Source organism: Anabrus simplex, chromosome 4, assembly GCF_040414725.1.
Source record: "Anabrus simplex isolate iqAnaSimp1 chromosome 4, ASM4041472v1, whole genome shotgun sequence".
In the NCBI taxonomy this organism is placed as follows: domain Eukaryota; kingdom Metazoa; phylum Arthropoda; class Insecta; order Orthoptera; family Tettigoniidae; genus Anabrus; species Anabrus simplex.
This window is the reverse complement of record NC_090268.1, coordinates 212364240-212391827: the sequence shown is the minus strand read 5'-3', so window position 1 is coordinate 212391827 and position 27588 is coordinate 212364240. Positions and strand designations below refer to the sequence as shown.

The 27588-nt window shown below is 42.4% G+C and overlaps 1 protein-coding gene across 2 annotated transcripts in view; it reads right to left on the bottom strand.

The window, feature by feature from the left end:
* Window positions 1-2286: 2286 nt before the first annotated feature.
* LOC136871767 (uncharacterized) overlaps window positions 2287-27588 on the bottom strand; it is a 60555-nt gene continuing 35253 nt past the window's right edge. Inside the window, exon 3 of one of the 2 annotated variants that reach the window (XM_067145335.2) lies at window positions 2287-2649. In XM_067145335.2, the coding sequence (XP_067001436.2) occupies window positions 2552-2649 (98 nt within the window). In that variant the 3' untranslated portion in view covers window positions 2287-2551. Of the gene's footprint in view, window positions 2650-7405; window positions 11459-27588 lie in introns of those variants that run through there. The other variant, XM_067145334.2, reaches the window with a different exon arrangement.

The following is a 27588-nucleotide window of genomic DNA, read 5'->3' as shown; positions in this document are numbered from 1 at the left end:
ACCACCAACACCACACACATTCATACCTGTCATACATGAAGAACAGATTTTTAATATTAATCTTATATCAGTCCATGTTAGCATGTGGGGTTAATTTATGGAGTACATATGGAGAAATATAGTAGGCCTATCTTTCCTGTAAAAGAATCTTTAAACTATAAATCAAACTCTATAAACATAGGCCAGCCTACTTAATACTTATGGGATTAACACTTCTCATAAGTACTGGAAATATGCAGTCTTTCCAGAATTTCTCACCTTCAGTAATGGCTCTAATAGCCAGTTCCCTATCATAGTCCATCCATAAACTGAAATACTGTTTGTTACTTCAAATTTGGATCTGCAACACAAAAAACACCCTTTTTCATTTTAGAAAAGTGCATCTGTATTTGAATTTGCAGTAGGAATTTGTAATTAATTTTGCCATTGTTGACGTAATTTCCTAATGTAGCTTCTCGAGCTGGACACTTCACTTCAACAACAAAGCCCTTTCCAACACCATCTGGTGAAGCTCCCATCACAGAAAGCAGACCACTTTTTTTTTTTGTATTTTCATGCCAAGTTGTCTTTGTAATGTGGCTATGACATCAGTTTCAAGTGTACGTACCCTTCTCATTGTCTTAGTCTGCTTTGTTTTCACAACAGTGATCACTCGTTCCACAGATGTCCCATCTGTTGTTTTGCACCTAGTTGCTTCATAGAGCTTGGATGCTGTGATTCTCATATATCTCAGTTCATGCCAAGCTGGATCATCATTTTGTTTCAAAGTTTGCCTTCCTGCTAACTTAATAGACTCAAACGCTATGTTCTCTTTAGCAGACTTGAGAAAAGATTCACTATCTCTACCTCTTTCTGCAAATTTAATTGCAAGATAGTGCAACGACAGCATTTTTTGAAGCTGCTTTCTGTGAAATACCTGCACTGTTGATTTTCGATTTTGAGCTCTTTACCTGCAACAACTACAGCATTTAAGAAGCTGCCATTAGAGACATTGCTGTTAGTTGTTACCCCAGTACTTTGCTTCTTCAAGTCTTTTGCAGTGATACATTTTTTTGATGTCCCAACAGCAGATAGTTTTGATTTTGTCCAGTAGCACTTCACAGATGTTGTAGCTTTCTTCTCACTTCGCTGATGCATCACCTGTGGGTTTTCTGACAGCCTAAGGGGGCAAAGGAAGGAAAAAAATCATAGGCTGTGGTAGTATAGGCCTATTAAAAATGTATAAAATCAACAAATGACTGAACAAATAATAAATTATAATATCAGTATAACAGAATGTTATACTTTCTCCTCTGCTGGCTTTAAATAGGCTTACATATTGTACCTTATTAAATTTGTTTTTTCTGTTTATATTATAAAATTGTCTAGTTAGTTGTGAGTATTATTTTTATGCATATACCCTACTTTGTAAGTTGTTGTGTTTTAAGTTTTTAGGCCTAGTTTAGTGTTTGCTAAGTTTATTTACTCACCAGATGATGCAGCACAGTCATGACATTCTACACTGTCTGTGCAGCACTGTTCCTCATCCACAATTAGTGTGACTGTATAATTTTTGGATCTGACCTTGTGCTCAGGACATATTTTGCATTTTACTATGCATTTCCCACTTTGTCTCTTTACTTGAACATAACCTATAGCACTGTCACCATAATTTTCTCTGCCAGCACTGTAACATGAATATAATTTATTGTTCAATACAGATGTAGAAAAATGAACTAAAGATATTTAATGTTTCTCTTTCATGGGCCTAGGAAGTGGGAATCCAGTTGCCCCAACTATAAATATATATTACAGGAATGATGGGTTATAGAACTATAGTACCGGTACTACTATAATGTTACCCATATTTTTATGTTAGTGCTGAAGTCCGATTTGTTACTTTAGTAATGGTGAAAGCACGAAAATGTAACGTTATTCTCTAATATGGGAATCAATCTAGAAATAAATGACAAAGGTAATTTAAGCGATTTCTATCCATGTTCATTGTTACCCTATACATTGCATGTATATAAAAGATGCCATTTACCAATTTGCTTTCAATCCGTGAATTTCTGCAGCCACAAAACAGTCGCTATTTTTCAAGAATGATGCCACCATGATTGCATCCACACATGGTAAATTGTCTGACTGTGCTTTCCTGAACCCTTCAGTCATTTTTAATGTATTCACGATCAGGGTGCGAAATCATAAAAAAAACGGGGGGGGGGGGGGAGGGCCTACTAGTGTTTATTTCAGGCAGTCCCCGGTGGGGGAGGGGTTATGTAATTCCCTGTAAGTAAATTACTCCCTCTCACAGGAAAAAGTACATTTTAGATATTTTTTACTTGAATCTGTTGCTATAACAAAAATGATAATTATTGGAAAGTTGCTCCTTGTAGTAAATTGCATTTTGTCCGTCAATCATTACACAGTTCAATAAAAATACGTACCAGTAACAAGAAGGCACTTCGAAATAACTTCAAATTCACTGAATCGCTACGCGTATTCGATGGAAAAAGTCAATGTGAATTTCGGAAGTCTAGGCACTCATATCTCTCTCTCTCTCCCTTGATCACGGCTGGTGGCAGACGTTATGAGTTGCAATGTTGAGCAATAGTTTATCTGCAACAGATGCTGGATCGTTGTGCACATTGTGACCATGGAGTAGAACTGTAAACAAAATTTAACTTAATAAACTAAATAAAAGATACAATTTATAAACATAGAGTGTACTAAATATTGTACAGTCCATCATTTTTGTCCTGTCTTTGTACCACATCCCCACGGTACGAAAAATGCCCCCAGAATATTTTTTTCTGAAATAAATCCTGCTAAATACCAGTGCACTAATTTGGAAGATCATAAGTGAAAAAATAAAAAAGCGAATGAATGAATGAAGCGCGTAACTGACGCTAAGGAAATAAAATGTGCCAGTTGGTGAGGCCTATTGCACTCCTCTGGACAATGATTAATGAAAGAAAAATGAAGAAATTGTGGAGGAAAGTGTTGCCGGAATGAACGATGACAGGAAAACCCTGAATAAAGTTGTTCCTGCTCCGCTTTGTCCAGCACCGATCTCGCATGGAGTGGTCAGTGTTTCAACCACCGGAGCAATGATGGAAGGCCGACGTTCTACCAAGTGCATCACAGAGGTATCTTGGAGAATCTTAAGTCATTTAAAATCTTTAAAATAAAAATGCAGGCCAATTTTAAAGAAAAGGAAATTATTACAAGATAAGAAAGATAATAAAAACAAAACTCACCTCAAAGAAAAATTCTAAGGTTGTATTTCGCCTCGCTGCTGTTTTTCAATGAGTAGCGTTGGTCTGCCAAGTGATGCCCAGAGGTGACCCATTTATCAGCGACGGTAACTACATTCCACAATCTCAAAGAGGGCCCATTGAGTTTAATAGTCATCAGAGCCTGCAAAGTGTTTACCAACAAGCGATTTCTTTCGGTTGTTTTGATGCTATGAGCAACGCTGAAACCTCGTTCACAAGCGGCGGTTGACATAGGCACTGAACGAATTTTGCGTATTAATCCTTTCAAATGAACCAAATCACTTGGGTTTTAGAGCCTATGTTATACTCCCTCCACCACCCAAACCAAACAACTCAGCTGCTTTAACCCCGACAGTAACACGTCTATAAATATCGCTTTAGTTACACCACACGTCTCGAAGACGAGCCACTCAAAGCCTATTATTTAAAGTTACCAGACGGAATGAACAAGGAATAGAGGTGGTGGAGGGGATAACTCTCCCCTCCTTATGAGGACTAGATGGCATTCATTCGCACAACACGTCAGAAAATCGTATGGTGTAATTGTCAGGGTTAAATACATCAGAATTGCCATGCAAACCACTCATATCACTACTTGTTTCTTATTCAAACACTGCAAAGCACTTCAGTACTTCCACGAACCTGCTGCGCAGGCGCAGTAGGGGAAGTGGTGATACTCCCACGTGGCGCGTCCCAGGTGGCGGATAGGGGGGTCCTAACCGGCTTGCCGGCGGACTTGAGGGAAATAAAATACCTCTCGCGGACCAAACACACACCTTCTGTGGGTGGGGGAGGCTGACGAATAATACACCCACGGTATCCCCTGCCTGTCGTGAGAGGCGACTAAAAGGGGCGACCAAAGGTTGATTGTATTAGAACCATGAAACTACTTGTGATTAGTACCACCACGCGGAGAATACCAAGGGTTGCTTTTACTTGTGCGTAGTACCATTACATTGGGTAAGAATTTGGTTTGTGATTAGTAGCACACAGGAGCACCGTGCGGTCGGCTTTTGCAGTACCTGTGATTAGTACCACCATATGAGCAGGACCATGGGATGATAGCTACCATGGTTCTGCCTTGCCTATGATTAGTACCCACTATGTGAGGAAAACCACGGGATAGTACGGGTCCCTGTGTTTGGCCCACTTATGTGAGGAATACCATAGGATTGCGTTGCCTGTAAGTAGCGCCGCAGTGTGCGAAACAGTAAAGGTCTGTGTTACATATGCGAATTTCTTTACCTGTGCATAGTACCATACAGTGTGGAATACCGCGAGTTCACGGTACTTTTGATTAGTACTGCAACATGAGACATAGCATGGTTCTATTTTCCTAGCGATAAGTACCATTGTGAGGGGCGGATGACCTGGATTTTGGACCCGTTTCGACTACAAGCATCATCGAGTCAGTATTGTGCTTTAGAAGCTGTCCCTTGATCAGTATTGCTATAGTTTAACGCTAAGTTTCTGGGAATGTGGGGCATTGCGGTTCGGATCCACTGATTGTTTTTGTTTCGAGGTTTTGGTGGATCAGCAGAGGTGAAAGAAGGTGCGGGCTGGAATGGGTCTAACTACAAGTCCGAAAGATTAATTTCAAAATTTAAATAAAGGTTATATTTTCAACTGATAACAAGATTTAACAATTTTCACTAGGTGAAATAACAAAGAAAAATCAGGTACAATGCAACTTTACAAACGAAAGCACAAGTTAAGAGGATATTACAAATTCTGGGCTACGAGCCCCAAATTCTGAGCTCTCAGCTCACAACCACAAGTTACCAAAGGGTAGAAAACCCCTCATTACATGGAGCACTCGCTCCCAACTTCACATCTCAAGCCTCTCTAAGGCACTTTTACCACAACACCATAAAGAGCTGACCCGCTCTCGATCTTTCGAGCCTATAAAGGCAATAACAGACTATTACATTAAACTGCCATCAAGGCACAACTTATAAAGAAACAGGGGTATCTCGTACCCAGCCTACTGGGCCTTAGTGGGCAAATACTAGGTTAATTTAAATGGCCCAAAACGCAAAAGGGATGGAGGCGTGAATTAGCACTCCTAAATACACATTTTAAAACCTAAGTGGCGCTAGGCCGATTACACAGGGGCTAATCCCAAGCTAGGGAGGTGACTCGTATGAGAAAACTTTAATACATTAAGGAAGAGAAGAAACGGTTATGAAAACGTAGTCACCTCAACTTCAAAATGAAGGGGAACTCGAGACGGTAAAACACTCTCTATCCCCGCTTTACAGTTAAAGAGATTTGTAGTTTTGACATAGACTGAAATGGGATTTACATTTTAAAAAGGTTGGTTACATGTTAAAGGTTTCGAACCTTCCCCGCGAGTTAAACTGCTGAACTAGCAAGAAAAGATGTTAAATGGCCATTACCTTGTTGAAGATCTGTTGCCCGAAGAAAGAGGGGCTTCCCGCACCCTGCTATATATCCACACGCGAAGCTAGATGTTGTTGAAGTGGCCCGGATACAAGAAAATCAGCAGTGTTTATACCCTCGCGGAAAATTCGAGACCTTTCATGAATGATTAAGACCCGCCCACAAAAGTTTATTGGCTAACAGCAAAATTGCACACAAATCGATGAAGAAACACCTTATTGGTGGGAAATTAATTACAGAAATTTAGGATTGGTTAAATTCAAAACAGGCGGAAAGAAAGCTTAATATTGCCAACCCTCAAATGAAAGAACAAATTTAGTAAAGACAAAACTTATGAATACAAAATTTCTCCAAGAAAGTTCATTCCTTCGCACCAGAGTGCATTATCATAGTTTTTAGTAGAGACATCTGTTAGAGAATGTCCACACTTGTTGATCAACAAAAGCAAATCAAAAATACCCAGAGACATCTTCTGATAAACAGTTGAGTTGATTCAGTTTTTAAAGTTCAGAGTTTCTCCTGTAGAGGAGTTTCAGTTGGCGCAAGATATGAACTTTGTCGTAGAGGTGTACCGCCCGGTACAGTTTTAACTTCATATCCATTCATTCTTCGTCCTCACGTTTTCGAATTCTGGTCCGTGGAGGATTATGGATTTTTAAATTGTCATACAATTTCGTCTCATTTCTTACCATTAGGGACCGATGACCTAGATGTTAGGCCCCTTTAACCAACGAGCGTCATCATCATCAGCAGAGAACCTAATTATAGGAAGCGTGTGTTACTTTGGTATTGAATGAAAAGCTTCAACTTGTTTTCCAGTCAATGACTGGGTCAGGGATGGAATTAATGAAGCCCCCATCTTGCGGCGAGGATAGGAATTGTGTCGGCTGCCGAAAACTGTCGCACTCCTCTGGGGCAATGATTAATGACAGACAGATGGAATGAAATGATAGTGGAGAATGTTTCTGGAATGAAAGATGACAGGGAAAACCGGAGTATCCGGAGAAAACCCTGTCCCGCCTCCGCTTTGTCCAGCACAAATCTCACATGGAGTGACCGGGATTTGAACCACGGAACCCAAAGGTGAGAGACCGACGCGCTGCCGTCTGAGCCACGGAGGCTTAATTGGGTATTATGTCTCTCAAAATAATGAGACTAAAGTGAAACATCATGAAAGACGGTAACAGATAAGATTTACCTTACACAAACTAATATAGGAGAAACATCAATGAGAAGGAAACAAGCGAAGATTGCAGGTTGGTAAAGACAGTCTAACTGACCATAACTCGCCAAATACGGCAAATGAAAGGGAGGCGTTGTAACGTTCCATGTCATTAGTGGTGGTGTAAATTATATTTGCACAGGATATAGGTGCTTTTAATAGTACAAATATATTTTAAAATTAAATATCCTGTGAAATATTCATTATGGATGGCTTCATGTCATATTAAACTAACCACGGAGCTGAAAGGCAGTAAGTCATTTTTTTTCAAAATTGATTTTGGAAATTGTTTATTAAATTAAAACGATCTTCCACTAACACAAATATAACCTGAGCAGCTGCTTCACAATTCAGAACTTAATATAGTATTTTTTTGTAATGTTCTGTCTGGGTAATAGCATTCTCTCTTTCCTGAAAAGTAGTGAAAACTGACTTAATGCTCTTCAGCTCCAGCCGATTCAACTGTAAAATAAGGTTCGGGTAAATATTAAGTTTAGGAAGATGTAAGGAGGCTCAAAAGTTAATGATGAAAATATTTATTTATTTATTTATTTATTTGTTTATAGACTATATATTATAACAATTGTTGAATTTGTTTTCAATAATAGCAGTTGTTAATATATTTTAATTTGATTGATATTGAAAATATTCCATTTCCCAACAATTATGCGTCTAATATTCCAAGCGTTCACATCAAACTTCCCACCTTGAATAAATTTCATGGTTCTTATTGAAGAAAACACGTCAATTTATGGGTGGTACATAAAATTCAAACAGCAGTGGTTTTGGTCTTCCAAATAGAAAACTAAATAATAATAATGTAAGGTTAATTTGCCCAAATATGAGCAATAATTACGAAAAATGCATCGGCCCAGCTCTGTTAACGTTATTCTCAGCAGAGCGTCCACTCCAGAATGTCAGGCGTTCCAGAACAATGTGTTGAGACTTCCTGCTCTTGCTGTCTTTTGTTTTTGTTGTTGCACATGAGGTATAAGAAAGGTTCCCACAGGACTCACGTATAATCAACGCAAACTACAATATTTGTCGCCTCTGGATTACATTTTAAAATTACATTTACCATGCCATGAGGAGCCATGACATACAGTATGCTCGTACCTCAAGTCCATCGTAGTCTCACGCGCAGTTCACTTCCCTGTTTCGAATTTCTGTTGCTTCTTCTACCAGTTTATAAATCCCACTGGTTGTCAACGCTACAAAAGCTGTGTGCTCCCAGAACTCTCGGTACTTCACCAGAGGATCATCCTCCTTATAAGAGGTTACTGAACTCCGTGGTAATATCCTTTCGTGCGGTAACTCATTGTAACTTGTTCTACATTCATCTCGCATGGACATACTTTGGAATTTGTCTGAAAATTCATCCGAAGACAGAAATACTTCATTAGAACTATGTGAGGAATCTTCTCTCGTCACTTGACTTCTCTCACAGACTTCTGACTTACAGCTTGCGCTTCCTTACGGTTGTCATATTACTTCTATTAAGCCTTTCTTTGAATTCGGGATCTGAAATAATATGCTTTGGAAGTAGTGAACAAGAATGAACAAATACTTCCCTTTAATACTTTTACTTCTGATCACATTTTTTCTGATTGAATTGACTCCCGTATTTCATTTTTTGCATTTGCCTATTGGCGGTTGTAATAATATTCTATTCTCTGTTTCTTCAACCAAGCTGCAAACTGGACGTAAGGTATCCAGCAAGTCGTGAGGTGTTTTCCATCACATATATATGTACACGTTCTTGACTCCTAGTAGTAGTTTTTGATGTAAATTCGGATCGTAATTGCGCATTATCAGGTAGGATTTCTTTGGTTACATGGAAACATTTCTGTTTAGATCAATGCTTTGCCTGATGATAGGTAAAAGAAGGAGAGAACGGAAAATGGCAGAAGACTATCTCTGAGGTCAATGTGTTGAAGAATAGCCGGAAAGGATGGACAACATTTCTGGCATTAAGCAACACAACGCAGGCCACTCTACTGTTACTCCAGATCAAGTAGCTCATCAGCAAATCATGAACGGGAAGCCTGATAAATCACATCAGAAAAACTTCCACGTCTAGCCCAGCAAGTAGCTGCTCAGCCTTCTGGTCTGGACTTACCGTTTACCCCTCAGGAAGTAAAAACAGTATCCAAAAGCTCAAAGTAGGAAAGTCTGTGGGTTTAGATGATAGTAGGAATGAACAAATCAAGAATTTTGGTGTAGAGACTTTAGAATGGTTAAATAATTTCTTCAGTTAGTGTTTTCGTTCCTAGATGATCCCCCAGAACTGGCTTAAAGCACAAGTGGTGGCACTCATAAGTCAGGTAAGACACCAGACGATCTGAAGAACATCAGACTTGTTTTTCTTCTGAGTCACCTTCGTAAACTATTTGAGCGCATTATACTTAACAGAACGAGTTTTCTTGTAGACAGTAAGCTGATGAATCAACAAGCAGGCTTCAGACCAGGACGATCGTGCACAGGTCAAGTGTTGAACCTTACGGGATATATTGAGGATAAATTTCAGAAGGAGACTGTAATTGGCGCTGTCTTTGTAGACATGATGTTGCTTACGATATGATCATCTACCGAATTCTCATGCACAAACTGTTTGAAATGACGAAAGACTTCAAACAAGAATCATTCAACGCTTATTACTGAGAAGAAGATGCAGTGTGACACTTCAAGGTATGGAAAGGCTCTGGAAGAACCAGAAAAATGGTATCCCACAGGGTAGTGTCCTTTCACTTATTCTCTTCAATATTTATCCTAATGGTCTGTCTACTGGGCTGAATACCAAGCATTTCGTATTTGCTGACGATCTTTGTGTTGGAACTCAGTCCAAATCATTTTGGGAAGTAGAATCCAGCCTGCAGAACTGTGTCAGTGAATTGTCTATGTATGATAGGGACAACCATCTTAAGACTAATCCTAAAGAAACACACGTCACCCCCTTCCATCTATGTAATCCTGCTGCTAATCACAAACACAACATCAGTTTGGGAGGAAGGTAGCTTGAGTTCACCTCTGTTGTCAAATACCTTGGAGTTCAGCTTGATTGGTCTCTTACTTTTAGAGCACATTGTCATTCTGTCGGTATAAAATCCAGAGCCAGGAATAATCTACTGCTCATGATAACAGGGCCAAGCAGGGGAGCACATCCAGCAACTGTACGAACTACGGCTTAGGTACTTTCTTTCTCTACAGCTGAATATGCTTGTCCTGTGTGGGCCGACTCTGCCCATTCCAAGAAAGTGAATATTTCTTTGAACGATACGTGCAGTGCAGTGCCTCGAACCAACACACGTCGAAAAGCTATACCACACTTGTACGAGAGCTCCACCTTCAATCCTATGGCAAATGGCAGCTGAAACTGAGAAACTCAAACAAGAGGTGGACACTCTATGAACATGAGGTAGTACCACTGCTTCTCAGGTCACGGAGGAGTTTCATTAATAACACCAAGCGTTTTTAGGGATTAATTCTGGCAGCAGCAGTCCACAATATCCGACTGGAATCGCCCAACAGAAGGAAAACCAGCACATACTTCACAATATTGGCCTGTCTGGAAGACACCCTGATAGGATAAGAACTGGGATGCGTTGAACCAAGGCTGCACTCAAAAGATGGGGTTATACACAGAAGGTGACTATGGTGTAATTCAAGATTTTGAGCAACTATTTCACTGTCAAAACTGCCCTGTGGAAACCCAACTTGAAGGCTTTATTACAGTCAACGATAAAGCTGAGGTGGCTGCTTCATGCTACAGCTATATCACTATTTTAAGATACTTAAATACGCTCATCATCATCATTACTCCTTCCCCTTGTGTTACCCGAAATATTGGGTATTGCTTGTCTCTGATGGAGTGTGGTTGAACTATTATCCTGCTGAATAATTGGGTTTACAATATTATCAAATTGAGTTTGTGAGATCGTTCCTGCAGCCAAATCTTTGGATGCTTTTAGAACTATATTTCTTTGTCCCCCTTCAATATTAGAGAACTTAGTTGGGTCAACGGTTACTTGATGGTTTATTTGAACTTTACCGGTTTCTGTAAACTTAGCGCTGCTCTTAGTCTTACTAATATCTTTTCCCGCCCTCACTACTCCTGCGAAGAAGTTATCTTTATGTTCTATGCTTCTTATTGACCTGATAATCTTTGCCTTCTTAACTTCCTTTCCTCCCTGCATATCACGCACTGTGTGTCCTGCTAACCTGTCAAACGCTTTGCGTTGATTATTACTCTTCAGGCTCTCCTTATATGCCCGTAAGACATTAGTTTGTGTTTCGGAGAAGAGTGTCTTAGCAGTTTTAAAATTACATACTGAGTGAGTAAAATAGAATGCTGATGTTGTAAACTGGATTAATTCTAAGGCTGTCCATGTTTTATCCTCAAACTTCTGTGGTAACATGGAACCTGTATTTACTAGTTCAACACCACTGATAATTAGCGATCCGGCATTCAAAGCAGTTGTGGTACGATGAAATGTTGTGCTTACATTCTTTCCGACTCTCGCCATACTCTCAACCGATTGAGATGCTGCATTTGCGGCTGCTCCTACAACACTTCCTGCAAAGTAATCAAGATAAAACAAATAAATAAACATGATGATGATGAATAGAGATTCAATCCTCGATTATCCGTGGTAAAACAGCACTGGCCATAAGTATTTTGACATCCATATTTTTGACCATAGCGTAAATGATACCCATGATGCAAAACAAACAGGAGACCGGTTCATTACTTCACCTGCTTGTGTCTGAGTAGAGAGTTAAGTGTTGTTTACGTTTCAAACCTAGCAGTAAAGTGGAACCAACTATTTACGTGGAGAGCGAAAGTATTTTGACATGAAATTTTACTTATAACAATGATTAACTTCCGTCTGATTTCCAGTTATTTCTTCCAGCCAAATATATATTAAAATGAGGAAAATGAAAGATTAAAAATTAGATCTTAGGCGAGCAGTGATTGCAGCATTGAAGAGAGGCAATAGCCAAGCACAAGTTGCAAAATACTCTGGACTTTCTAGAAAAATTGTAAATGTTTGGAACAGAGACAAGAACACATTTAAATAAGCCTAGATCTGGTCGCCCTATCACCCCCTGCTGCGAGGAACTCATTCCAAGGCAATGCGTTGCTGATCCTCGTGCGACGCCAGTAGCTGTACGGAATACTTTAGAAGACACTTATAAGATTAAACTACTAATACGGTCGTCTGACGAGAAGTCGCGTGGATGCGGGGTAGGCATGCCTGCCGTGCATGCGCCTATCTCAAGCCTTAAGGCCTGACAATAACATCTGTTTCATCCGCGATGACTCTTGCGAACTGAAGTGCTGCCGTGAAATTTCAAAGTGGTAATGTAATTGTGCCTTACTTACACATTTACTCTATTGCTGCATAATGAACAGTTTAATAATGAATATCCATTGATTCATAGAGATCGCATTGTATGTCACGACTCATGTTTGTAGCTAAGAGCGTAGTATCTGTTACTCCTGTCGTACCTAAAAGTTGTTGCGATTTTTCGTCAGATGCAGATAGTATCAAAAGGTACTTCGAACACCAAAGTTTAACGGGCCGACGACTAAGCAAGAAGTCATTGATTTCAGCAAAGAACAGGAAGGCCCGACTTGCTTTTGCTAAAAATATGATGCCAGGACGAACAAGGAATGGAGTAAAGTACTGTGGAGCGATGACAGTAAATTCAATAGGTTCAATTCAGATGGAAAATCCTTTGTCCGACGTCTAGGTAACACACGCAATGATGTACCGATACGGTACCAAAATCCCACAGTAAAACATGGTGGTCATGTAATGGCTTGGGGCTACTTTTCTAGAACTTGAGTTGGTCCACTGGTAACAACTGAAGGCATCATGGATTAATTTGTATATGGCAGGATCATTGAACAACATATGGTACAGTATGCTAAACAAGACATGCCTCGTGAGTGGTTGTATCAACATGACAATGTCTCAAATTTTGTCAGAACATGTCTCACCAAGAAAAGAGTCAGGGTTATTGGCTGGCCAAGTCAAGGACCTGACCTAAACCCAATTTAACGTATACAGGAGGAACCTAAAGGGCGTATTAAACGCAAAATATATACAAGCAAGGAGGCATATTTCGAAGCATTGAATGAAGAATGGTCTACAATTCCTATCTCATGCCTTGAAAGTTGGTGGACTTAATTCCAACTTGATGTGCAACAGTCGTGCAAGCAAATAGATATCCCCTAAATACTAAGAAGATTCCAAGTACTGTACGTATGGACTTCTGGAATGGTTTGTCTGTTTAGTTAAATGTGTCAACATATTTATGGTTTACATGTATTACTATAGTCTAATTATTTGTGATATTCATTTACTTTTATATGAATGTGATAGTTTGGTTGGGTGTCGAAATGGTCACATTATTTGTGTTGTACAAGTACATGCATTATGTTGATAACCAATGAGACCAGGTCAATTTATTCGTTTGTGAAAATACTTACGGCCGGTACACCCCACGGATAAACAAAAACACAGTTAATATGGAACAAGTCAAAATCATGACAAAATGAGGATTATTTAAGACTTAGCGTAATTAACTATGAGAGATCATAAACTGTTTCACCACAACAATACAACATTAAAGGTATTAATACCTTAGTTTTGTCGTTTTCAAGTCGAAATTCCCCATTTTCACCTTTTTTTTTGTAGCACTGTGGCATAGAGCGGTTGCTCGTTGTCGTTCTTACTTTGTTGAAACAGAAATCCATCGAGGCTTCTCTCCGATGGATTGTTCAACGTACTGATTGGCCAAAGTTTACATCACTAGCCGTCTTTAACGACGTGAATAGCCGGGGCATAGACGACGATATAACATAAACGTACCATTTATTCTTGCTGCTGCTGCTGCTGAGGAGTCCATTCCATCTTTTTCTGGATTCCTCGTCGGAAACTCGTTCCTTGGTTGAACGAAAAATTGCTGCAGCTATAAGAGAACTACGTCGTGGTCATAACGGTATCGTAGGCAGAATACTGTGGCCAACTCAGTAATATTTATAAAACTCCGCGCTAAGTCGCGAGTTCTTATTCGACAGAGTAAGAAAGCTTCGTGTGAGAGATATGTGTCGTCCATGACGTCATATACACGATCATCTCAAGTGTGGACTAAACTTACTAATTTCGGGAGTACAAGGGCCATCCTTAGTACCGGGAATTTCCATTGCAGGCAGTATTATCACTGATCCACGCTCTGTTGTTAATCATCTAGCAAGTAATTTCTGAGATGTGTCTGGTTCCGGGAATTACCATCCTGATTTCCTTACTCTGTAGCAGGAGGCAGAACGCTATAATCTATGTTTCGACACTCAGAGGATTATAACGTGCCCGTTACGGAGTGGAAACTCCGTAGTGCATTGGTGCTTTGCAAACGCATTGCTCCCGGACCAGATAATGTTCATAACCAGATGTTGAGACACCTCAGCGAGCATTTTCTTGGGGTGTTCGACCGAATCTGGATAGAGGGTGGGTTCCGTCACAGTGGCGAGAGGACATAGTAATTCCTCTCCTCAAGCCTGACAAAGATCCCAAGTATGCACGAAGTTACAGACCTATTTGTCTGACTAACAGTTCGTGTAAACTGTTTGAGAGGATGTTGAATCACTGATTTGTGTGGTGTTTGATGAAAAGAGGAATTTTTCCTTGTGCCAGTGTGGTTTTTGAAGCCATTCGCTCCACCACTGACCACTTGGTACGCCTGGTGAGTTCTATCCAGGACGTGTTTCTCCGAAAACAGCATTTGGTGTCTATTTTCTTTGATACGGGAAAGGTCTATGGCACCACATAGCGATATGTTAACCTTTCAGCCCTGCGTCGGTGAAAATTCTGAGGTAACCTGCGTGTTTTTATTGGAAATTTTTGTCCCTCTGTCTTTTCAATGTCCGAGTAGGGAGGGCGTATTCGCAATATCACGTTCAGGGAAACGGAGTCCCACAAAGATCGGTTCTCAGTGTCACTCTGTTTGCGGTTGCCATAAACTTTTTTTTCGCTGCTGCTGTTTCAACAGGAATACCGTCTTTATATATAGACGATTTAGCTCTGCATTGTAGCTCTCAAAATGTAGTCGACACATGCGGATTTCTTGGGCTCCTTTTCGACAGTAAATTATTGTGGAAGCCGCATGTGCGCCAGTTAAAAATCAAATGCGCTAGGAAACGGAATATTTTGAAGTTTCTTAACGGCACTGCTTTGTAGAAGGAGGGGGGGGGGGGAGAGGCAGCGGCAGACCGCATGGTGCTCTTACGGTTTCATAGGGCACACATTTTGTCCAGGTTACTACGGCGGTGCAGCATATTGATCAGCAAGATAAAGCGTCCTTTGTGAAACTGAATAGCATCCACTACAGCGGAGTTATGTTGGCAAAGAGAGCATTCCGTACAAGCCGCAATGTTAGCCTGCTCGCTGAATCTAGTGTGCGGCCTTTACACCTGAGACAAGAACTAATGCTGAACTGTTTTGTTGAGAATTTGTGACAAATGTACTCCTCTGTGTGAGGGTGGCTGCCTGTCGTAAGAGGCGACTAAAAGGGATTCCTTGGGCTCTCAACTTTGGAGCGCGGGTCGGCGAACACGGGGCCTTTAGCTGAGTTCTGGCATTGTTTGCACTTACTTGTGGCAGGCTCCTAACCTTCATATATCCTGTCCGACCTTCCTTGGTCAACTCTCGTTCTTTTCCGACCGCCGACGGTATTAGGTTTATGAAGCCCAGGGACTCTTTCATTTTCACGCCCTTCGTGGTCTTCCTTTTGGCAGATACGTTTATTTTTCGAAGTGTCGGGCCTCTTACATTTTCTCCCTCTGATTAGTGTTAATAGAGGATGGTTGCCGAGTTGTACATCCTGTTAAAATATCACCAGAACCACTAACACCACCACCATCATCATGATCATCACCATCACCTCCAACACCTTTGAGACAAATGGCAGATCACCTGAGCTGTCTCTGCGTAATCCATAATAGAAACCGTCGGTTGTATGTTGCTTATCCACGAGCAACGCAGCCGGTTGGTATACGCTTGGATAGCATTTACAGATTGTTTGATGTCCCTACATTCTTGTCTTATCAGACGACCAAGTAAGGTTCCTGCGTGATTAATTCAACGGCCTGACGTAATCCTGGAATTGCACACCGGTCCAAAAGAGAACACGAACTTCTCCAAATATCGGAGGATCTTTCTGTCCGTTGTTAGTCGGTATCTAGTTTCGATAGTTGTTTACACGGTTGGTTCGAGGGCATCTGCGAAAGTAGGCTGTTCGTTCGTTGTCGACAGTAAAAGATTTCTGTTTTCTTCTACTGGATACCTGTAGTGTGTACACAGCAGAGCACCATGCTATCTTTGAAGCTCTGCGGTACGCGCTGCCCAGGGAATGCCGGCACGTTCTGCTGTGTGCTGACACTTTGAGCTCGTTACAATCGATTGAAACATTTTTCCCTCGGGACCCTTTGGTGCAACGGATCAAGGACCTGCTGGCCAGGTGTTGGAGTTATAGCATCAGAATCACTTTCTTGTGGCTCGTAAGCCACATGGGTAAAAGGGAAGATATAAGGGAAAGGCGCAACTGCCAATACAATCATTATAACTCTCTGTATTGGTCCTTTACACCTGTCAACGGCAAGATCCACCAGTTAGAGCTTTATTGTCAAACCCGAACCGAAGTAGTTTTACGAAAATCTTCTCCAAACGTTGATGTTGGTGAAAACGAGGAAAAACTTTTCCTGAACGAACCAGAAGAAGAAAACTGTGAAGCTTAAGTAAGCAGAGACACCGGATGTACTGAGCGGCTAATATCTGACAGGACAGTGCAAGTTCGGATAATATTGGTCAGGGATGACAGATGGAAGGGGAAAGTGGTGAATTGGTGAATGATGTCGGCAGGGAGCATGTACATGGAAGATGAGAAGGAGAATGAGAATAAAGAAGAAGAAGCGAGATATTGGGTAGAAGAAGAAGTTTTAATTTTAAAAGACCTGTTGGGAAAGAAAAATAAGTCAGGGGGAAAGATGGATAAAGAGTGTCCTAAAATGTCTCAAGAAGATGGAATGGAAGTGGAAAGGGAGAGTGCGATAATAACAAGAATTAAATGAAATAATGTGGCAGAGGGAGGTAAAAATAAGGGTGAAAGGGGAGAGGCAGGTGAGGGAAATAAATAACTAGATTGGAAGATAGGTTTTGAAAATATTGAAGACTTGTTAAGTAAGATGGGGAACGAGGAAGTGATAAAATTAATAGAGAATTTCGATATTGTGGCCCTGTTAGAGACGTGGTTAGAAGTAGGGAAAGTGTTAAGGTGAAGGGGGTTTGTGGTTAAGAATAAAACAAAAAGGAAGGAGGGTGAGGGGTAGAAACCCATAGGGTGTAGTGGTTTTAATAGAAGAAGGAAATAGTGAATTGTTGAGATAGAGGATGTGGTTTGGTTCAGGTTTAATATGGTGAGGGAGAAAGAGATAGAGAAAAGGGTATACTTAGCTTTCCTATACAATCATCCAAAAAGATCGGCATACGCTAATATAAATTTTTTGAGGAACTATTATCTATATATATAAAATAACTTGTCCTGACTGACTGACTGACTGACTGACTGACTGACTGACTGATTCATCATCGCAGAGCCAAAACTACTGGACATAAAGAAATGAAATTTTGGGGATATATTCATATTAAGACGTAGGTGCTCGCTAAGAGAGGATTTTTGGATATTCCTTCGCTAAGGGGGTGAAAACGGGGGTGAAATTTTAAAATGAGTTGCTCTATATCTCAAAACTTTGATAGTTAACAGATGTAAAAATTGGTATTTAGAATCTTCTTTAAAAATAAGGAAACACGTATTTTTTTGTTTTCAGAAAATCCCAATAGGAGGGGTGAAAAAGGGTGAAAGTGGGGAAAAAGGGTTGAATGCCTTTAATCAGGATACCGGTACCTATATCTCAGAAACTGAATATATTACAGACCTGAAAATTGGTACTTTTGATCTCTTTTAAAAAGAAAGAAACACGTAATTATTTGTTTTTGGAAAATCCAATTAATGGCAGGGTGAAAAGGGGGTGAATTTTTAAAATGAGTGAATCTATATCTCCAAACTTTTAAAGTTTGCAGATGTAAAAATTGGTATTTAGAACCTTCATTAAAAATAAAGGAACACGTATTTTTTTGTTTTCGGAAAATCGCAATAGGAGGCGTGAAAAGGGGCTAAAAATTGGTTGAATGCCTTTAATGAGGCTACTTATATATCACAAACTGAAGATATTACAGACCTGAAAATTGGTGTTTGGGATCTCCGTTAAAAATAAAGAAACACGTATTTTTTTGTTTCTGGAAAATCCAATTTAGGGGGGGGGGGTGAAAAGGGAGTAATATTTTAAAATGAGTGTATCTATCTCAAAATTTTTAAAGGTTATACATGTGAAAATTGGTATTTAGAATCTCCTTTAAAAATAAATAAACACACGTATTTTTTTCGTTTTTGGAAAATCCAAATATTGGGGGGTAAAAAGGGGGGAGGGTAATTTTTTAAAATAAGTGTGTATACATCTTAAAACTTTAAAATTTACAGATGTAAAAATTGGTAGTTAGAATCTCCTCTAAAAATAAAGGAACACGTACTTTTTGTTTCCTGTAAATCCCAATAAGAGGGGTGTAAAAGGGTGAAAAATGGGTTGAATGCCTTTAATGAGGATACATATATCTCAGAAACGAAAGACATTACAGAACTGAAAATTTGTATATGGGATCTCCTTTAAAAATAAAGAAGCACCTACTTTTTAGTTTTGGAAAATCCAATTAATGGCGGTTAAACAGAAGTGACAAATTGGGTGAATTTTTGGAAGACTATATCTACAGAATATCTTGGAAACGTAAAATGTTACAGACGTAAAAAGTGGGTGTTTGTAATCTCCTGTAAATCTAAAGAAAAATAGGTGATTCGTGTTTGGAAACTCCACTTAAGGGGAACTCAAAAGGGGTGAAATTTTAAAATGAGAATTTTTACAGTTTATCTCAAAAAACTTAACATGTTACAGAAGTGAAAAATGGTATTTTTTATCTCTATTAAACATAAAGAAACGTGTATTTTTAGTTTTCGGAAATACCACTTGGGTGGAGGGGGGGGGAGGTAAAAGTGACTGAAAATGTTGAATTCTTTTAATTAGGCTACTGATATCTCAAAAATGAAGATGTTACAGACGTGAAATTTGATATTTACAATCTGCTTTAAAAATAAAGAAACACGTATTCTCGGAAAATCCAATGAAGGGGGGGGGGGTGAAAGAATTGAAAAATTAATTGACTTAATTGAATGAGAATACATACATCTAATAAAAACTAAAATTGTTACAGACGTGAAAATTCGTATTTGGATCTCCTTTAAAAACAAAAAAAAAAAACAAAAAACGCGTTTTGGGGGGGAAACCATCTTGGAGGGCGGGAGTGTAAAGGAGTTGAATTCCTTTCATGAGGGCACATAAATAAAAAACTGAAGAAGTTAGAGTCGTGATAATTGGTATTTAGAAGATCCTTTACTATTAAAGAAACAAGTATTTTTTGCGGGAAAACTCACTTAGGGGGGGGGGGGGAGTAGTGTGAAATGAAGTGAAAAAAGTAAATTATTTTTATGGGGATACTTATACCCCAAAACTGAAGGTAATAGACGTGAACATTGGTGTTTGAAATCTTCTTTAAACATAAGAAACAAGCCTTCTTTTAATTTTTTTTTGGGGGGGGGTGGCGGTAAATAAACTTAACGGTGGTGGGGTGTAGAAGGAGGTGAGACCAATTGATTTTACTGTTCTTAATGTACTTACAAGGATCCTCGGCAGCGCGCCGGCCTCTCACAGCTGGGTTCCGTGGTTCAAATCCCGGTCACTCCATGTGACATTCGTGCTGGACAAAACGGAGGCGGGACAGGATTTTCTCCGGATACTCCGGTTTTCCTGTCATCATCCATTCCAGCAACACATAATAATAATAATAATAATAATAATAATAATAATAATAATAATAATAATAATAATAATAATAATAATAATAATGTTCCGGACCGTCGTCAAATGTGCGGACCGCGCTGGAAACGGCCCCTGGACGGGTAATGACTAAGAATGCAGTCCGGCCGCGGGTTCAGTGCCTTCTAGGCACCCAATATGACACCACGCCGGATCTCCTGAAGGATTTTATCCATATTAAAAATGATTATAGGAAAAGATGGCAAAGATTTACGAACCCAACTGACCGGGAGGAATACCTGAGCCTAGCCCGGGAAGTACGAAATCGATTGCTGGAAAAGAAGATTGAAAATGGGAGGAAACGTGCCGTAATCTAATAGAAAACGAGTCAGATCGGGAATTTTGGTGGGTTCTCGCAAAAAACGAGTCAGACCGCGAATTTCGGCGGATTATATATCTAAAACAATAAGCATTCAATTATAAATTTCAGTATAATACCGTAGCGAATCACGGGTATCTTGCTAGTTGGAAATATGTGTGATTGGTGGGAAATATGAAGAAGACTGGATGATTTTATTAGGTGAATGGAACGCTAGAATAATTAACATAAGCCCATTATATAGCAAAGATGGTAGGGTGATGATGAGGGGAGTGAGGCGTAGTGAAGGTAAAGAAAGAAAAAATTATGTGCTAAAATTGCTAGAATTATGTGCGGCAGGTAACTGAATGGATGCTGGTATGGGGATAGGGAAAAGATACTGACCTATATTACATCACGGGGGCGGTATAGAATTGGTAGTTAGTTCCGAGGACATGTTAGATAAAATAAAGAAGTTCGAAATAGGGGACTCTATTGAATCCCATCATGCTCCGTATATGTTAAGCTGGGAAGAAGAGAAGAGAGAAAGAGGGGCGTAGAGAAGGGTAGGAGCTATAAAAAAATACAAGTGGTCAGATAAAGTGAAACACTCTTATAGAAAATGACCTACACCTTATTAATTCAGTTCACGAACCTACTACGATGGCGTAGCAGGGGGAGATGTGATACTCCCACGTGGCGCGTCCCAGGTTTGCGGATAGGGGGGTCCTAACCGGCTTGCCGGCGGACTTGAGGGAAATAAAATACCTCTCGCGGACCAAACGCACTACCCCCTGCGAGTGGGGGACGCGCATGCAGAATACACCCGCGGTATCCCCTGCCAGTCGTAAGAGGCGACAAAAAGGGCGACCTTGGCGCGGACATGGATTGCGGTTTGGTATAATGTGTTGGACCTCCTGTGGATGGGAGAGGCTGAATACATCCACAGGTAATCCCTGCCTGTCGTAGAAGGCGACTTAAAGGGTCATGTGGCCATGGTCCCCTCTTTATTTTTTTTTATTTTTCCGAGGGTCAGATGTAGACCATTCGAAATTTTGATGTGCGTGCTGCTCGGCGATGGAACTCCTATGTGTGCGACTACGCTCGAAAGCCCGTGCCAGCAACCACCCAGGACGCGGCGGGTGGGAGTGTCATGTACCCGGGCAGTGGTATCCGCCTGACAACGCAGGTCCCCGCACAGCCGAATGCCAGAAGGACATATTCTTATTAATTATTTTTATTTATTTTTTCTATATTTAGTGCTCTGTACACGCTATGGGGTACATGCTATTGCGGGTGACTGGAGGAAGGGAGTCTTAGTGCTCATTGCCTCAGTCATCCCGTATTAGGCATCGTCCAACATCGGACCCCGGGCAGTACCTGCTATGACCAGGTGGGTATTGCCTTGGCTGCTTGGTTCGGCTACAGAGACCCCTGATCGGAGTGGGTGGCATTCGGGGAGGATGCTATCGGGCATGGCTTCCAAACGAAGTCGGCTCTTTCAAGGTGGTCGCCCACCTAAGTCTTTAACTTTTGCTTCCCTGAGAGGTTCAACTCCCTGGGAACATGCGCAGCGTGAAGGAATGGGATCCAGCTTCCCTAGGTTTCTGGTCGCTACCAGAACCGATGGGCACGATTTTAAGCTGGTGAAGACGATCCTGTTTAGTAGACACATCGAAGGCGTCTATGGCGAACTGGAGGAACTTTAGAAAATGCGCAACGGTAGTTTGCTTCTCAAGACTCGTACAGCACTGCAAGCTGATCAGTTGCTTAAGTGCGAGCACTTTGGCGACATCCCCGTCAAAGTGGAGGAGCATAAGTCCTTGAACCTGGTTCGCGGAGTCATCTTTCACCGCGACCTTATTTTGAACACTGACGACGAGTTGATGGAAGACATGAAGAACCGTGGCGTGACAAACGTCCGGCGCATTACGCGCAAGGTCAACGGTGAAGACGTTGCCACTGGTGCCTTCATTGTCTCTTTCAAGTTGTTGTTACCAGAGAAAGTCAAGGTAACAACTTATCGTTGCGATGTGAGGCCGTACATCCCGCCTCCTATGCGATGCTATCAATGCCAGCGATTCGGACATATGGTATCTCGCTGTTCGAATCAGGCTGTATGTGGTACATGTGGACGAGTAGCTCACGGCGCGGAGGAGTGCACTAACTGCTCCGGTTTTCATTCTCCTCGGAATCGGAACTGTCCAACATACCTGAGTGAGAAGAAGATCCAGGAGATCAAGACCCTGGATGGTCTTTCCTACCAGGAAGCGCGCCGTAAGTTTAATTCTACGAATACACCTGCCCGTACACTCGACTATAGCTTGATAGCTCAGAGTCTTCCAGGTTCGTCATTTACAACCTCGACACCTGTCCAGACCGCTGCGCCCAAGGCGACTGTTGCTGCTCCCAGCAACGTCGCAAATAGTCAAAGCTCGAAGGGGGGGACCACCCCACCTTCGATCAACCAGAAGTCTGTGCAGGCTGGCAGTTGCCAGCAGGCAAAGCAAGGGGGGAAGACTAAGTCTCCCCCCCCAGGAGGTCGACGAAAGTTGTGCCCCAGCCGGCGGAGGCGGCATCGTCGACCAGGGTTGGGAAACTATCTCCCAACCCGTCTAAACTAGAACAGAAAAAGGGGAAGAAGAGCGCCCGTCCTGAGCGCTCTCGGACTTCCCCTGCGAAGGAGAAGTCATGCCCTCCATCTGGGGGATATGAGTCTGCGCCGGGAGGCACTCCTGCTCCCAAACCTGCGCGCTCTCCTCGTAGCCGACCCCTCGCGCCCGAAAAGCGTCGAAGTTCTGGGCGGCACCCCTGCCATCTTTTGATGACGGGATGGACGTCGCGCTGTCCTCTACATCTCCGGATGTAGAACTAGATAGTGTTTAGGCTTACGAGCATTTTGTCGCTCATAACCTAACACTCCTTTTATAGTCCACACTATGGCACTGTTACAGTTGAATTGTAACGGTTATGACAGGCATCTTGCTGAGTTACGTCAGCTTATTAGTGAGTACGCAGCGAGTATAGTCTGTATTCAGGAGACCAGTTTCCGACCTGGTCATCACACGGTCTTGAGGAATTTCAAACTATACTCGACAGAACGATACTATGCTCACCGGGCTTCTGGAGGCGTTGGCATTTTTGTACGTTCTGATAGCTACTGCGAAGAGGTTCCATTAAGAACCCCTCTTGAGGCTGTAGCTGTTCGCGTCTCGCTGCCTGTCATAGCAACAGTGTGTAATGTTTATCTTCCACCAGGCCAGCATCTGAACATCAATGATGTCGCTGATCTTATGGATCAGCTTCCACCACCCTTCCTCTTATTGGGCGATTTTAACGCCCATCACCCCATATGGGGCTCTGAGACGCCTTGTCCCCGAGGAAGAGAGCTGGAAACACTTCTATCAGATCTGAATTTATGTATTTTGAACACAGGGGAACCAACTCACTTTAGTGTACGTTACGGCACATATTCTCGCATAGACGTCAGTCTATGCAGCCGAACGTTGGTTCCACTGTTTCGGTGGAATGCACACGATGATCTCTGTGACAGTGACCATTTTCCAATCGTTCTTACTTTGTTGAATCATAAACCCGTCGAGGCTCCCCCTCGATGGATTCTTCAACATGCTGATTGGCCAAAGTACACATCACTAGCTGTCAGGCGGACCGTCGGCGGGGAAATAACTTACATCACCCAAGTTATTCTTGCTGCTGCTGAGGAGTCCATTCCGTTTTTCTCGGGGACTCCTCGCCGAAAACTCGTTCCTTGGTGGAATGATGAAATAGCAGCGGCCATCAAAGAACGCCGTCGCGCTCATAAGCGTTACCGTAGACAGCCTACTGTGGCCAACTTGGTAACATTTAAGAAACTCCGCGCTAAGGCGCGAGTTCTTATTCGACAAAGTAAGAAGGCTTCATGGGAGAGATATGTGTCGTCCATGACGTCACATACTCCATCATCTCAAGTGTGGACGAAATTTCGACGAATTTCGGGTATTCAAGGATCATCTGCTGTACCGGGAATTTCCATTGCAGGCAGTGTCGCCACTGATCCCCTCGCGATTGCTAACCATCTCGCTAGTCATTTCGCGGATGTCTCTGGCTCCGGGAATTACAATCCTGATTTCCTCCCTCTGAAGCGGGAGGCAGGACGTCATCACCTTAGTTTTGCCACCCACGCTTCAGAGGACTACAACGTGCCCCTTACGGAGTGGGAACTCCGCAGCGCCTTAGCGCTTTGCAAGGACACGTCTCCTGGACCGGACAACATCCATAACCAGATGTTGAAACACCTTTGTGATGATAGTTTACTATATCTCCTTCGTGTGTTCAACCGAATCTGGACAGAGGTTGATTTTTCGTCTCAGTGGCGAGAGGGCATAGTCATCCCTGTCCTCAAGCCTGACAAAGATCCTAAGTATGCAGGAAGTTACAGACCGATTTGTCTTACAAATTGCCTATGTAAGCTATTTGAGAGGATGGTAAATCGCCGACTCGTGGTGTCTGGAGAAACAAGGACTCTTGTCCGAGTACCAATGTGGATTTCGAGCCGCTCGATCCACCACAGACCACTTGGTACGCCTGGAGAGCTCTATCCAGGATGCGTTTCTCCGCAAACAGCACTTGGTAGCTGTCTTCTTTGACTTGGAGAAGGCCTACGACACCACCTGGCGATATGGCATCCTTTCAGTCCTGCATCAAGATGCGCGTGGTACGTTCGGTAAAATAGGCTACAAGAAAAAAATCTCAAACATACACTGACTGACAGAGCAAATGCAACACCAAGAAGGAGTGGTTCGAAAGGGATGAAAGTTGGGGAAAAAACAGAGACGGCACGGACGAATAATTGATGTATATTTCAAACCGATATGCAGGTTACACAATGCGCACGGCATCGACTCAGTAGGATGTAGGACCACCGCGAGCGGCGATGCACGCAGAAACACGTCGAGGTACGGAGTCAACAAGAGTGCGGATGGTGTCCTGAGGGATGGTTCTCCATTCTCTGTCAACCATTTGCCACAGTTGGTCGTCCGTACGAGGCTGGGGCAGAGTTTGCAAACGGCGTCCAATGAGATCCCACACGTGTTCGATTGGTGAGAGATCTGGAGAGTACGCTGGCCACGGAAGCATCTGTACACCTCGTAGAGCCTGTTGGGAGATGCGAGCAGTGTGTGGGCGGGCATTATCCTGCTGAAACAGAGCATTGGGCAGGCCCTGAAGGTACGGGAGTGCCACCGGCCGCAGCACATGCTGCACGTAGCGGTGGGCATTTAACGTGCCTTGAATACGCACTAGAGCTGACGTGGAATCATACGCAATAGCGCCCCAAACCATGATGCCGCGTTGTCTAGCGGTTAGGGCGCTCCACATTTACTGCCGGATTTGACCTTTCTCCACGCCGACGCCACACTCGTCTGCGGTGACTATCACTGACAGAACAGAAGCGTGACTCATCGGAGAACACGACGTTCCGCCATTCCCTCATCCAAGTCGCTCTAGCCCGGCACCATGCCAGGCGTGCACGTCTATGCTGTGGAGTCAATGGTAGTCTTCTGAGCGGACGCCGGGAGTGCAGGCCTCCTTCAACCAATCGACGGGAAATTGTTCTGGTCGATATTGGAACAGCCAGGGTGTCTTGCACATGCTGAAGAATGGCGGTTGACGTGGCGTGCGGCGTGCGGGGCTGCCACCGCTTGGCGGCGGATGCGCCGATCCTCGCGTGTTGACGTCACTCGGGCTGCGCCTGGACCCCTCGCACGTGCCACATGTCCCTGCGCCAACCATCTTCGCCACAGGCGCTACACCGTGGACACATCCCTATGGGTATCGGCTGCGATTTGACGAAGCGACCAACCTGCCCTTCTAAGCCCGATCACCATACCCCTCGTAAAGTCGTCTGTCTGCTGGAAATGCCTCCGTTGACGGCGGCCTGGCATTCTTAGCTATACACGTGTCCTGTGGCACACGACAACACGTTCTACAATGACTGTCGGCTGAGAAATCACGGTACGAAGTGGGCCATTCGCCAACGCCGTGTCCCATTTATCGTTCGCTACGTGCGCAGCACAGCGGCGCATTTCACATCATGAGCATACCTCAGTGACGTCAGTCTACCCTGCAATTGGCATAAAGTTCTGACCACTCCTTCTTGGTGTTGCATTTGCTCTGTCAGTCAGTGTAAATATACTGGAAAAGTATATGGACAGGAGTTACGATTACATTATTTAGTGAATAAGAACGCAACATATAAGGGATGAGATGGATTTATTCGGCTATAACATAAATGTCAATCACACTAAACTCAAACTAGATTTTAAAAGAATGAAAATTGAAAAGACGACCTCTAAAGGATCAAACAGAAAGAAAAATGTGTCGCGCTACGAGCGACCATACATCAAAAAATTAACACAAGTAACATAAAATTCGGGTATCGCCCGATAATGATCAAACAAAGTAATTTAAAAAAAAGAAAACTGAATACTTCCATGATGTTACATTCAAATGGTTTGTCGCCGCGGCCAAGTTTTCTAAGCCCATGCCCGAGGGCTGCAATATATAAACTGTCTCAATGATGCCATATTATCAAATAATACACTCATAGGCAAATTAAACGCGATATATACACACTCCGAAACAGACCGATTCGGATTTAAAAAAACAACAACAAACATGTCTGGTTCAGGCATCGCATTACACCCCAATCCAAAACCACAGATTCTAAATATGGTCCCGAGCCATATGCAAATTAGACCGGTTCAAAAGACCGTCGACCAGAAATTTAGCTTACGAGCTAAATAAAAAAAAAAAATTAATCAACGTTGGTTATATATACAACACTTCGACACATGGCATAAAACAATAGACAAACAGAAATATAAAATCACACACTCCAGATACCTGTGAATAAATAAAAGTATGCACTGCATGGTAAATCTATCGGGATAAAAATTCCGATAGGTGGGCGTTGTCATGTTGCGCCGAGCCCGGGACAAATACTTCCGTATTCCACTCTCAGTTTCTTTACGGGCAGGTTTCATACACACAGCTGTCACAGACCAAAAACCACCGATGCTGGCTAGCAAGGGGCTGCATGATTCTTGGAACTAGCGGTCTCGCACATAACATCGTCCTTGACAGGGTGACCAGGCCTCAGCTGGACCCCTCTTTATCTAACGCTGGCTAGCACAAGCAAAACTTAGCCCTGGCAGGCAGAAATCTCTGCACACTCGAGACGAAACTCATTCAGAATTATAAAGCCCAGCTCTCGCCTTCAAGTGGCACCAATAAGAACTGGGTATTTCGCACATACTGATTCGATTCCAGCAAATAGATACGGCTTCCTGCCTATTACCAACAT